This window comes from Hypanus sabinus, chromosome 3, assembly GCF_030144855.1.
Source record: "Hypanus sabinus isolate sHypSab1 chromosome 3, sHypSab1.hap1, whole genome shotgun sequence".
Lineage (NCBI taxonomy): Eukaryota > Metazoa > Chordata > Chondrichthyes > Myliobatiformes > Dasyatidae > Hypanus > Hypanus sabinus.
Genome location: NC_082708.1, coordinates 19546506 through 19560438, shown reverse-complemented (window position 1 = coordinate 19560438; position 13933 = coordinate 19546506). Strand labels below are relative to the sequence as shown.

Genomic DNA, 13933 nt, shown 5'->3' with positions numbered 1-13933 from the left:
TTCTGTTTGTATTTATAAAAGATAATTACACTTAAAAAATTAAAACACCTTCAAACTCTGTTATTCATACGCTTAGAAACTGATACTATTTTATGGCGTTTTAATCGTACAAAATTACTTAACAACTCAAATGAGTATTGGAAGGTGATAATTTGCAATTGGAGTGTCAAATAATTTGAATATGATCATAAAAAGGGCTCATATATCGTTGCATTCCCCCCGCACGCGCGCGCGCGCGTGCACACGCACACACACACGCAGACACACACACACACACACACACACACACACACACACACACACACACGTAAACAAAACAGTCGTAATTTTTCTATATACTCCTGCAGGTAAACATCTGTAAAGTAGATCAGTAAAATAAAAGGAGCATTGTAATTGTTGGACTACCTATTGTTTGAATAAATAGATGGAAGTATTTTTATTAAAACTTTTTTTCCCTTTCTTTCAGCCCATTAAAATTCACGCAATTGTTTCCACCAGCACTCGCTGTAATTGTGATATTGTGAGCAAGCCTTACTCACTCACACCCACTGAACTCGGCACTCTCAGTGATTTCCTATGTAAATAGTTGCCATACGTCTGGGGTGTTTATCCAAGTAATGGGAGCACAATAATAGGGTTGTAATTAAATTAAAAGAATCCTATTCGGTTCCTGGTATATTGGAAGAGGGGAGGGAGGCGGGGGAGAAGGAGGAGGTGGCGGTGAGCTACACAGGTTGCAAGATCCACGCGTCTGAGACGTACCCAGCTGAATAATTGCTGAGGAGATGGAGGGAGAGGGGGGGGGGGGTGGGCTTTGATCGCCAAGTATAAATACTCTGATCTCAAATAGTAACACATAACACCAGGGCCAGTCTCCCTTCGCAACACCCCTTCCAATATCATCTAACAAGGTGCTCAGTAAAATAACAAGTCATCATTACAAACCCATCGGAGGTGGTGGTGGCGGAGGGGGGGGGGGGAGGAGGATATTTTGCGCCTGGCTTGAAGCCTGCTCGCGGAGAGAAGCGAGCGAGCTCGACATGGAAGAGCTGACCGCGTTCGTCTCCAAATCCTTCGAGCAGAAAAACAAAGATAAGAAAGAGGCGATCACTTATCGGGAAGTTTTGGAGAGCGGGTTAGCTCGATCCAGGGAGCTGAGCGGCTCGGATTCCAGTTGCCAAGACATCACAGACACCAGTCAATGCCCGACACACATTTACAAGGATATAGAGAGTGAGAACGAGAAGGTGAAAGAATTGAATTCGGCCAGAAGTTCTGAAGGTAAGCAGCTTTGTGTGTGTGCGCGCGCGCGTGGTGTGTTTTAATATAAATGTCTGTACAGCAGTCGGTCTCACTCCGAGCAAGTTAACAGTTTCTGAAGAAACAGGAAGCATTCTTGTCGGCCTATACCAAGGCTTTATAGAGAAACATCGGAAATTGATTCCGCACCCACCACGGCCCTTGCACAGAAAAGTTCGCTTACTATTCACTCGGGATGCGGGGAATTGCTCGCCAAAATTCTTGCGGAGGGGGGTGAATGGAAGTATTTACACAGACTATTGGAATGGCGTAGATTACGTGTCCTCTCCCAGCACCCCCCCCCCCCCCGGCCCTCTCCATCCCATCGCTTAGTCTCAAGATATTAACAGTTCAAAAGTGCACGAATTCTACGGACGGCGAAATGCTTCAGACATTGTGGCTGCGTTGCCTTTTCATAGTCGTGAGATTTGGTTTAAAATAATCGCTGGACTAAATAACACTAAAAAGCACCTCCCCTGATCAACAGCTGGGTGATCGAATACCCTTAACCCCAAGAAAATTGTCCTCTTTCAGAGTCGTCAAACAAACGATCGCAAAATCGCTAACGTAATTGCGTAAAGAGACCTATTTGAAAACGACCCTTTCACATAGTTTCGACGGAGAAAGTAACCCAATGCTGCTCCTTAAAAAAAGAATTTACTGTAAAAGTGAAAACAAAGAGAGGGAAAGAGAATGAATATTTTATTCTTCAAATCGCAGAACGTTTGAGTTGTGAATTAATAAATCCAAATGCAAACACGGCCCAATTGTCTACTGCATATGAATATTTGGTACAACGATTGTTAGCCGCCGTGTGCTGTTGCTGATTGGATTCAATTACTTCATGTGACGCCTACCCCCCCCCCCCCCCCCCCAACACACACACACACACACACACACACACACACACACAAAAACGTTGCAGTATCTAATATGATAAAAACAAACATTTTAGCTCTGTAAAGCCTGGTAACCATATCAAATGTCATCAATTGGAATACAAAACGTGCAGAAATTAAACTTCGTATATAAAACGCTGATCGTGTAATAATACTACGGCCTTTGCTGCTAAGTAGAGCAGTTCTGGTGTGCGATATTGTATGCCACATTCATTATGTCCAATACATATTAATATTTCAGTTTAATTCAATTGAAGGCAATAACACATTGTTCGGGCGCTTTTTATTGCCATTCATATCTGTGCTGAATTGTGCCACTGACTTGAAAGAAATCACTGCAGCGTCTTCTTCTAATGCGATTACGGCAGATGATGGAATGAGCAGCAGTCTCGGAGAGATTCTAAACAAGAAGGGCAATCTCTATTGGTGTAAAGAGGATAGTTTATTATGATTCATATAGTTCGGGGAAGACTTGGCGGAGATTCATTTGTAATAGTCTCGGATTTCATCTTTCTGTAACGTTGTTATGGAAAACCCGGGGTTAAACAAACACTGAGACTTGGCAAGACAGGATATTGAAAGATCAAAGCATTTCTCATGGCATAGATTTTACTCTCACGATTCTCACCTTCAAGCTAAATTTAAACAAAAAATATCCATTAGAATCTGAGCGTAAAATTTTCAATTTGTTGTCATTAAACGTGTTTTGTCTTCCACTCTCCTTTGCATTATGTCCTTGTTGAAAACACCCTCCCGCCAAGAAATAAATACGAACGACTTAAATTCGTTTTTTGCATCATAAGTATGTGCAGACATTAGATGATACCTCGGCAAATTGTATTCAGCAAAAATAACCCCCGTTTCGATCAGAATCAGGATGTGACAGCGAGTGCGAGGCTTTTGCACTGAGACGTGCATTAAAGCCGATCGGGACAAATACCCACATCAGTACGGCAGTATCCTGGGTTTTACTGGTCAAACGACAAATAGAGATGCGGCTGATTTATCAAATTAATTTTTAACTTTTATTTCTTAACTTCTTTCTTTGTAAACGTATTTCGAAATGCAGGGGTCGATAATTAGAAATTAAACAACAGTGGCGGGAATAAAGTGGTGTTGTCTTTATTGTGATAAAGCGGCTGTAAACATATACATAAAGTCAAGCTTTACCGACTCGCACACAACGATGTTATCCTAAATACTAAAAGAATATATTTAGATACTAATTAAAGTTTGCTAACCAGTACTGCACATGTTAAAACAGTGACACTGGGAACTCAGTCACAGATACACACTTCTCCCCTCAACTAGGCCACCGACGAAATAAACGCACGCCCCAATCTTTGCATTGCAGTTAGTAGGCGAGCCTTTCTTTCAACAGAGCAGAAATCGCCCAATGTAACGATTAAGAGATGCGATGATCAGTAACCTAGATAACGAAACTAGAGGGGAAAAAAGTTTACAATATGTTCAGATGGCCGACTGGTGGATTTATTAATACTATGGATATATTTTAGGATGGAACGGGGTGAATTGTCCAGGCGTGCTTTAGTACGTAATATAGACGTGTTATAAAATAAACAGGGCAAGGTGGAAATCCTGCTCTCTCCGATTATTAGGACTCAGCCGTCTGACAGTGTTTGGCAGTTGGAACTGTTGTGTTGTGGAAGAGACTGAAACACAAATGCTATTTGGCACTCGCAGTGATCAAAGAGTGTGTAGTGCGGGTAATGACAGGAGAGGGGGAAAAAACACGGTAAATCCGCACGCGTGTTTATGCTCCGTAATTGGAACATATAGTTTGCTTGTCTGTGCCGCTTTGTTCTTCCAGGAATAAAATGTCAGCGAGACATTTTAAAGGTGAGACTTCTCTCCCCATCCACCTCTGAGAGACAACGAGACCCCGCTTTTTTAAGAGGCCGCGTCCCTTTTACAGGCCTCTGTCGCGTGAGTCAGATCTAGAGAGTACACAACAAAACAACCAGATCAGACAGGAGCCAAGATTCGGCTAAGAATAATTCAGGAAGTTAACTAGGGCCCAGCAACAACTCTTCGACCCGCCGCTTAATTTCCTGGGCGATTGTAAATAAAAACAAACGATCCTCATCTGGGAGTTTGTACATTACAAGGTTGGGGGAGGGGGGAACTTCCCAAATAGAGAGAAGAATATCTGCAAATTTGACATATAAGTTATTGTGATGGTTAATTGATATTTAATTGACTACCCGGCCCCCAACTCCATCAGCACTTTCGATTAAGTTACAACAAACAGATTTATTCAGGCTGCGGTTGCAAATTATGATTACACTGAAATTTATCATATACTGTATGCATGTGCGAGTGTGTTTGTGTGTGTATTTGTGAGCGTGTAATTGTGTGTTTGTGTTTGTGTGTGTCTATGTGTGTAAGTGTGTGTGTGAGAGAGATCCCCATCCCTTGCCTGCTGCAGACATGGGTTACCAAACGAAATTTTCTCTTTCAGGTATTTATGAATGTAAAGAGAAAAGGGAGGATGTGAAATCGGAGGACGAGGACGGACAAACAAAGTTGAAGCAAAGACGCAGTAGGACCAACTTCACACTGGAACAGTTGAATGAACTGGAGAGGCTCTTCGATGAGACTCACTACCCCGACGCCTTCATGAGGGAAGAACTTAGCCAGAGACTAGGGTTGTCCGAAGCTAGGGTCCAGGTGAGCTGGGTTCAATGAGAAAGATCTTAAAGCACACTAGAGTGAGACTTGTTTATGGACACACGCGGTTTACCACAGCCCTCATTAACTTTCAACTTCTGATAATAAGTAGTCATAAAATAAAATTGCATTTAACACTACAAGTGAAAGTGGAATTGAGGTAAAAGATCAACAAGGGAGATTTTGTTCTGGAAGTAGAGCGCGTTTATGCTGATAGTGTTGTTACGGGTTATTTACCCTTCATCATTCAAACATGGGGACTCCAAGTCGAAGCACAAATCATACTTCTGTCTGTTTACATTTAACCTCAGACTTTAGGAGACCAAAACCCAAGTGATAAGGCATTCTCCCCTGAGAAATTCGATATTTTCAAAAGAAAATCAGATCGGCTCATAAATGGGTAAAATGTTCAAACACTGGTTCCTGAGTGCGCATGCATCGAATCTAGTATTAATCGAGCTAAGGAGAGGACAAGAGAGAATTGAGTTCTCTGGATCACATTTCGGGAAACACACACTACATTTTATGTGATGACTTGGACGTTAGGGTTGATTAAAAGCAGGAAGCAGCAACTTAACCGAGTAAGTAAGTATTCGCTATACATTGGAAATGATAAATTACATCTCTATAGGAAGTGTACACTTTATACAATACTGGGGGCGCATTAACCACCGGCCAAATTGCGTTTTTAAATTGAAATCTCAGGGGAGGTGTCTAAACCAGACAAATAGATAAACAAGTAGTCGGAGATAGAGAGATAGATAAGGGATAGATTGGACCAGGGAGACAACTACCAGGGTTAATAGCCGAAGAGCAGATTAGCGGCGCGACATTCATTCTCGCGGCAAATGGGGGTCAGCGCACTGACTTGATATAATATAGGCAGATTCGCGAGATCAGATATAAAATTGCCTGCCGTCAGCCGCGCTGGTCACTCGGCGTAATTGAATCTTTTCGTGAGAGAACGAGAGGGGAACATTGTCATTCACTGTGGCAGGCTATGGGGGAATTGCCCGCAGCAGAGGGGATATCTTTCCCGATAAAGGGTAAATACAAATATTCAGGTAGGAGGGGAAGAATATAAGTATCTGGAGACATGGACGGACATAACGCTCCAGATGAAACAGAAAAATATAACTTTACGGATGGGCGGGTGGGGGGAACACGATAACCCTCCCTACATAGGGGAAAACTATAATTCTCCTGATAAAGGACTGTAACTCGTATGGTTAACAGGGGAATATATTAGGTGTAAAAAAAAAGTGGGATGAAGAAAGGACGACAACAAAATCCATCTTAACGAAATCCGGGTGACTGTGGTAAATATAGGTGTTATTAACCTGCAGCTCTCTGTGTCCTCCGAAGGCTCACCAGGCATCTGTCACCGTGTAATTTAAACTTATGAGAGCAGTGAGGGCCAGCCGGTAATTCAATTACACATAATATATTTTCGTTTATGGCGCGGGTCTAAATTAAATGTCATTATTCACTGTCGCTAATGGAAATCAAAAAGAAATCATATTACCACCGTTTCCAAATCGCAGCATTTAGTGATGCTTAATAAAGAATTGATTGTGTAAAACGGGCTGAAACAATGTAGTTGTTTTAACTTAACATATCTGAAATCGACATTCCGCCTCTAATTGTAATTGATCCGCGCATCTCACGAGATTTAACCCAATGCATTCGACCAACCGTTCCATCTCCCCATTCTCCTTCCGTAAATACTTTATTGCTCTTTTTACGCTCAGGTGGATGTCTTTAGGCATCCAACCGATTGGACGCATTAATGTTCGGCGTGTTTATGTTTATGTAAGGGCCTCTATCTCCGCCTGTAATTTTGACTAAAACTTTCCTCTCTCTCTGTCTCTCTATGTGTGCGCTGGGGGGGGGGGGGGGGGGGGCTGGAATTAGGCTGTGTGGTATAACTTTTGCCTTCTTGTCTAAAACCCATAAACCCGTTGGGGGAAACATCTTCTCACACCGTCGCCCCCTTCAAATGCTAAAATAACTCCCACAATTAGTTTGAAAGCTACCGCCAATTTCATGTCAAATTTCACGAGTCCAAATCAACCGAAGTACTTAAATTTGAAGTTCCTTGTAAATTTGTAGCCTCTTCTACTCCGCTGAAGAGTTAGGTCACCTCGATAAAAAGAAACATTTCTTAATAGTGAAAGTTGCTGGGGCCGATCCAGCGGCCAAATAACATTGCGAAAATGTGTTTGATTTGCTGTATATTTAACATGTGTGGAGCTGAAAGATCAGTCATTAGTTGCGATTCTGCACTCTAAGCATTGTGTAATGTTGACTTGGAACTAAAGCGTCCAACTGTATCTGGTAAAACGAGGCAGTAATGACATTGAGGAGAGCCATTATGTGACTCCCATATTTACATTGGCGATTATATCCTAATCCTTACTTTAAACAGTAAATCCCCTTCAATGAGCTCAGAACACACTACTGAGCATTATGAAGGTACCTTGGGTAATTAAACAATGCCGTTTGAAGTTTCAGTGTTCACTAATTATACGATTTCAAATGACCATTATTAAGGCAATTAAAGAGAGCTTCAAGGTATATTTGATCTAGGAAATGCAATTAATATTAATTATCCGCGTGATCATTTGGCAAATGTTGCAGAGATCAAAGGATGGATTTATATTTTTTACACGCGTGTGATGTCTGCTGGTTTCGTCAAAGGGAAGCGCGCACTAGTCCAAGCTTTCGTTTCGCTGTCTATGGACAAAACAAAAAAAAATGATTCGCTGCTGTCAAGTTGAACAACTTTCCGCCGAGTTACACTTTGTCAAATATACAAACAACAGTGTTTATTTACTTGATCTCTGCCAAAACAACAAGTTAATTTATGCCTGTCATTTTCTGAGGGTGGTTTATTGAAAGGCCGCAAGATATCGCAGCGGTTTCTGTTATTAGATTACTGACTATTTCACATTAGTGACATACTAGTACTGAACGCGGCCCATCCGTCTTCGCCAGATGACAAAGTGAAGCAGGCAACGTTTATCGATTAATCTCCGGGCCCGATTTTAATTTCTCTTCTTCCTCCGCAGGTTTGGTTCCAGAATAGACGAGCCAAATGTCGGAAGCAAGAAAATCAAATGCATAAAGGTATTGTTTGTCGTGACTTGCAAGATTCCAATCAACTTACCTCTCCCCCAGCCCTCCACCCCGCGGCAGTCGGCTACTTAATTTCGGGATCTCTTTCATAACTCCGCATTAAGGCGAAAATGGAGAGCATTCTATTGAAACACGAACAGTCCCCTGAACAGAGAAATATAACTACATTCAACAGAGAATAGTGGCTGAAACGCGCCAAGGAGATAAATGTGGTTTTCATTTACTGGACCAAGCCTCGGCAAACCTGTAAAAATTCCTGATTAAAATCCCAATGTTCCCTTCAAAACGCGAATCCCTCGAAACCAGATAGTAAGACAAGTTTTTCCAAACTCCCGGGATATAAATGTGCAGGAAACTCTCTCAAGATCATTTCCAAAACATTCCCCAGGTCAAATACTTGGTATATTTATTTTCTTTTGTGGAAAATAATTTGAAAACTTTTTTTTTGGTGTCAGATAATTATTGGGCGTGCAGGTGCGATTCTAAATTATGGGTCGGTTCTGGTGGATGTGACAGCTCCCTCTGCATTAATCTGAAGAGCAGAGGAGTCATTACCGGTATCCCGAACTATATGTCTGAACACACACACACAATCTGGCTTTGAGCACATCGTATATTGTGGAAGTTTACTGTACTATAATTGATTACAGTACACCCTGTGTTGTAGCAGTTACTGCAGATCAAAGGTGCCTCAGTGACTGTAATGTACTTTGGGACTTTGCAGAATGGACATGTTGGATGATCTACAAATATATCTCCACAAATGGTAGGCAGATGTCTCTGTGGGATATGAAAAGCCTATTCTCCAGGCAGAAGAACCCCCCCCCCCCGCGCCCCCACTGTTTGTGCCCAATTTCAAATGGCGCTGTATTAATATTGCCATCTCTTTTCTCAACAATGTTCATCAGGAGTCATATTGGGAACCGGAAGTCACTTAGACGCCTGCCGAGTTGCTCCGTACGTCAACATGGGAGCATTACGGATGCCCTTCCAACAGGTACTTCCCTTTAACTAAACTGTTAGTCCACCGCGTAGCGCAGCATTTTATTAGGCTGATCGTGAATCTTTCATGAATTGGGAATTGCGACGTTCCCAATGTAAGCGGCCAGTGGCGGCCAGCCTGTATCTCGTGTAACTTGAGGAGCCTTAGCAGTTTCAGTTATTCTTACAGGCACTTAAAATAATGGAAACTTTTTTTTTAAAGTTTAATATTGTCGCGTAAACGCTCAATAGCGCCCGGTTCGATAAGCGGAAAATTGAACCATTTCAGTGTGGCCGTTTTTTTTACACTACATAGCTGTTTATTCATCACTCGATTTGTCTCTGGAAGGTGTGATGATTTAGTCATATTCTCAGTGGTTCACGCAACCAACGGTGAACAGCGTCAAGTTAATACATATCACAATTAACGAAAAAAATACAGCCCTTCCTGGTCATCCTCTACACATGACTCCCGCCCGAACCCTGATAGTTCATCAGGGGAAATCGGTTTCCTTCAACGGTAACATAACACTATAGTTGGAAAATCTGGCATCGGAATCCTGCTTACAATTAATTTCGCGCGCAGCTTAATGAAAGCAAATGGATAAGGAGTTTGGCAGCAAGAAGACAAAACTATCATATACAAAGAGCACATTTTGCTTGGGCCAGGATTATGATCAGATCCAGACTTCCGTGTAATTGGACGGAATGAGAACGGCACATGCAGTTGGATCAAAATGTCTTCCTTTGGTCTCCCTCTACAAATATGTTGTAACATTCTGCATTGCGCGGTAGAGTTTACATTCTGAATTGCATGAGGTATATCAACCTGCCAAAAGGCGTCACTCGCTTTTCTCTCTGGTAAATTTAATTCCCCCTCCTTTTACATATTATTTTGGACAGATATAAGACACGACACCAAATGCCAGTTGAACTAAAGGAGCCAGTCTTCATTGTATAATTAATATTTTTCCTTCAATCACATTTCTCTTCCGTAATCTCGAGCTCAGCATCGTTCATGATCTTAGATACCTCTCAGGGCGCAGAACACCGAATGCAAGTAAATATTGATTAAAACGCATGGTATGGATAATGCCCACCGAGAGGTCTGGTTTTGTGCTGTGTCGCTGTCTACCTATCCCTTTTCTCGTTATCTCCGTTACTCTCTCTAGTTATCTCTATAACACTTACATCACCCATGGTTTTTCATCCGCACACACATGTTCGCTGTTTGTCCAGTCTACAGCATAGAAACGAGCCCTTTCGGCCCAACTCCTTTACCCGTGGTACCTATAAGCACTTGCCCTATTTTTCCCGCATTGGGCTTTTCTCTATGCTTTTCCTGTCCATGTGACTTCCAAACACATTTTAAACGCTGGTTTGTATGTACCTCCATCTGCCTCAAATAGGCGGCATCCATTATAAGAAGTCCCATCACCCAGGGCGTGCCGTTTTCTCATTGCTACCGTCAGGGAGGAAGTACAGACGTCTGAAGGCACACATTCTGCGATTCAGAAACAGCTTCTTTCCCTCTGCCATCAGATTTCTGATTGGGCATAGCAACTATGAACACTACCTCATACTTATTTAATTCAACTATATATATACTTATTGCAATTCAGTTTTGTTCTCTCTATTATCATGCATTGCAATCCACTGTTGCCACAAAGTTTAACAAATTTCACCATACATACTGGTGATATTAAACATGATTTTGATTCCTCTAGCAGCTTGTTAGATCCTCGTATGTGAAACTTAAATGCAGTCTGAGGGGTAAAATTCCCGTCTCCTCTGCACTCCCTAGTTCTAGAATTCCCCGCCTCGGGATGAGGGTGGCGGTTTGGAAGGCCTTAGTAAGATTCTAACTATTTAACCTTATCTGTGTCCCTCATAATTTTATAAACCTTCATCCGCTCGGAGAGAAGGGATATAGCGATCTTAGATGAAAAGGGTTGGCACAACATCGTAGGCCGAAGGGCCTGTATTGTGCCGTACTGTACTGTTCTATGCTGAATGTTCAATGTCAAAGTCACCTACTTTCCATTTGGCCTAAACCCAGCCTATCAGACCTCCCTTTTAAATTCCACCCTTCATCTCAGAGTCTTCCCCTCTTTGCCTCTCTTATTCATTTAAAAAAAATTATCTAGCTCAGTTTGTCCAGTTGGGTGCCTTTGGTACAGGAGGGGCAGTGAGGAGTTGCACGAACAAGCGATCCCGTGAATCGGATGATAAAAGATTTCTGAAAGTTTGATTCATTTCAATGTTAGAAGGAAAAGGACCTCGGTATTTCAAAGGGGAAGTTACCCACGGCTCCCAATAATTTAGCCAAAATTCGATTACCATTTGTTTGCATGGAGCCTTCCGAGCAAGTCGACGAGAGGGATGAGGGCACAATTAGTTTATTTTCCGTCAGTTAGGATTTTTGCAATAGCAAAAGGACAAAAAAGACTACTTCCAATGCAGGGATCGCTCGCTCCCTGATTCCCTTGTCCATTCATCCTTCTCCACTAATCTCCTTCATGGCCCGTATCCCCACAAGCGACAGAAGTGCTACTCCTGTCCATTCACCTCCTCCTTCACCTCCATTCAGGGCCCCAAACAGACCTTCCAGTTGGGACAACACTTCACCTGTGAATCTGTTAGGGTCGTCTACTGAATTCGGATGCGGCCTCTTCTGCATTGGTGACACCCGGCGTACATTGGGGGCACTACTGTGTCGAGCATCACCGCCCCCTCCGCCAAAAATGGCCAACCATTTTTAATTCCTATCCCTATTCCCGGTCCGTCATGTGTGTCCCATGGCCTCCTCATGTGCCATGTGAGTCCACTCTCAGGGTGAAGGGGCAACATTTCATATTCCGTCTATGTAGTTTCCCAACCTGATAAGGTGAACATCAATTTCTCCTTCCGATATTTTAATTTCTTTTCTTCTCCACATCTCTATTGCCCACTCTGGTCTCTTACCTCTTCTTCTCCCCTGCCTCTTCACCTGCCACCGGTGCACCTCCTCCTTCTCTTTCTCCTATGCTGCATTCTCCTCTCCTCTCAGATTCCTTCCTCTCCAGCCCTTCACCTTTCCCACCCACCTGGCTTCACCTAGCACCTTCTAGTTTGTCCTCCTTCCTTCCCTTCCCCTCTGCTTTCCAGTCCCGATGAAGGGTCTCGGCCCGAAACGTCAACTGTTTATTTATTTCCATAGATACCGCCTGAGTTGAGTTGAGTTCTGCCAGCATTCTGTGTGTGTTGCTCTCGAGTTCTTGTTTAAAAGCTACTTTCTCTATCAATCCAGGTTCAGGCGCAGCTACAGTTGGACGGAGTGGCGCATGCGCACTCACACCTCCACCACCACCTGGCGGCGCATGCGCCCTACCTGATGTTTCCTCCACCTCCCTTCGGACTGCAGATCGCCTCGATCGCCGAGTCCGCCTCGGCTGCCGCCGCCGCCGCCGCCGCCGCCGCCGTCAAGACGAGCAGCAAGAACTCAAGCATCGCTGACCTAAGGCTCAAAGCCAGAAAGCACGCCGAGGCCTTGGGACTCTGACAGTTAGCGGAGACGGGTCGCCACCACCTCCATCATGCCCACCACCATCACACCCAGTGCCCGACTGGTGATCAGTGCCAAAACTATCAATTTCAGAAACTCCTCTGTCAGTATCAACAGTTGCACTACATAATGCAAATGCAGGAGCCCCGAATGGGAGAAGGTAGCAGCAACTGCATGCCCGGATCTCAAGAGCACTTCTAAAAACAAAATCACTAAAGCTCTCTCAGAGACAGAAACGCAAAACAAATACTCGATTCAGACTCAAAGGGGTGAATCCCACTGTGCCAAAGGGCAAAAGGGCACGGACTGGTCTGGGTCAGAAAGACCACCCCTCATTACTATTAGGGGGTACGATTTACGTGGCGGGTTCGGAGCATTTTCTCTTTAAATTGGGGGCGAGGTAGACTCGGCCATAGATACAATCTGTGTGTGACCTCGCGTGTATCTGTGCCTCTGTATGTATATGCACATTTGTATAAACATAGATGGGGGTACGCAGTCATTGATTTAGATCTGAGCGAACAAAAACAAAATTGCTGACATTTTCTTGCGAGTTGGTTGGGGGGTGGATATGGAGGAATGGCGTTTTAGTCTGGTTTGGAGTTGAAGACTTGATATTCTAACCATTCATCTCGCCTTTAAGTTTATCCGCGCTCATGGTGACACCGAACGGCATAAAACAAGATGTGAAACGGTAACGAGGAACTCTCATTACATGACCTGTCTGGGGCTGGTCTCCATTTGAAACAATGTAACCAAGAGCGCTTTCTCTTTCCTATATAAATAACTACGGACTGAAGGCAGATTTAACCGCTCTTGCAAGGCGGCTCTTCCAATGCTAAAGGACTGTTCACCGCGAACAACACACCATTATATATCTATATATAAAACTGTTGGATCTTGAGGTGGTCACAGACTTATTAAGGATGTCAGAAACCTGAAGACGAATTGGTTCTTCAACGAACGAACCGAAACATTTTCTTGCAGGAAGCAGCAATAAATATTTCTTTTTTTTTTCTCTCTCACTCTCTTTCCTTCCTCAAATGAACTCGACATTTCTCGAGGAGGTTCCTTGAAGTACTTTGACTGGATAGTTGGGCTTTTGGTTTGCAGTCAATTGGTACTCTAGCAGTGACTCTTAAAATGGGAGCTTGCGATAAATAAAAGAACACCCTCGAATGTTTCCTTTCCTCCAACTGATTTTTAAATTGTTTACAATAAAATAAAGATAAAGCGCAGAGGGGGAAAACACAGACAGCATGGTGGATAGAATCTGTTTTCTAAACATTAAAAAAAACTATTTGAAGTAACGGGTACAGTGTAGATTAAACGGTATCGATGTCGGATTTGATGGTAGCAACCTGGAGTATTTAAGTGTTAC

General features: G+C 43.1%; 1 protein-coding gene across 1 annotated transcript; it reads left to right on the top strand.

Moving 5' to 3' along the window:
• The first annotated feature begins 1040 nt into the window (after positions 1–1040).
• Positions 1041–13416, top strand: shox (shox homeobox). Its single transcript, XM_059963274.1, has 5 exons — positions 1041–1281; positions 4681–4889; positions 7961–8018; positions 8936–9024; positions 12298–13416. The coding sequence occupies exons 1-5, from the start codon at positions 1041–1043 to the stop codon at positions 12547–12549; spliced, it is 849 nt and encodes a 282-aa protein (XP_059819257.1). The 3' UTR covers positions 12550–13416.
• The last annotated feature ends 517 nt before the right edge of the window (positions 13417–13933 follow it).

Excerpts from the sequence above, each read along its gene's own strand:
- shox (XM_059963274.1), top strand. The coding sequence starts at position 1,041 with ATGGAAGAGCTGACCGCGTTCGTCTCCAAATCCTTCGAGCAGAAAAAC. Across the intron at positions 1,282-4,680 it reads TTCGGCCAGAAGTTCTGAAG|GTATTTATGAATGTAAAGAG; the intron begins GTAAGCAGCTTT and ends TTTCTCTTTCAG. Across the intron at positions 8,019-8,935 it reads AGAAAATCAAATGCATAAAG|GAGTCATATTGGGAACCGGA; the intron begins GTATTGTTTGTC and ends AATGTTCATCAG.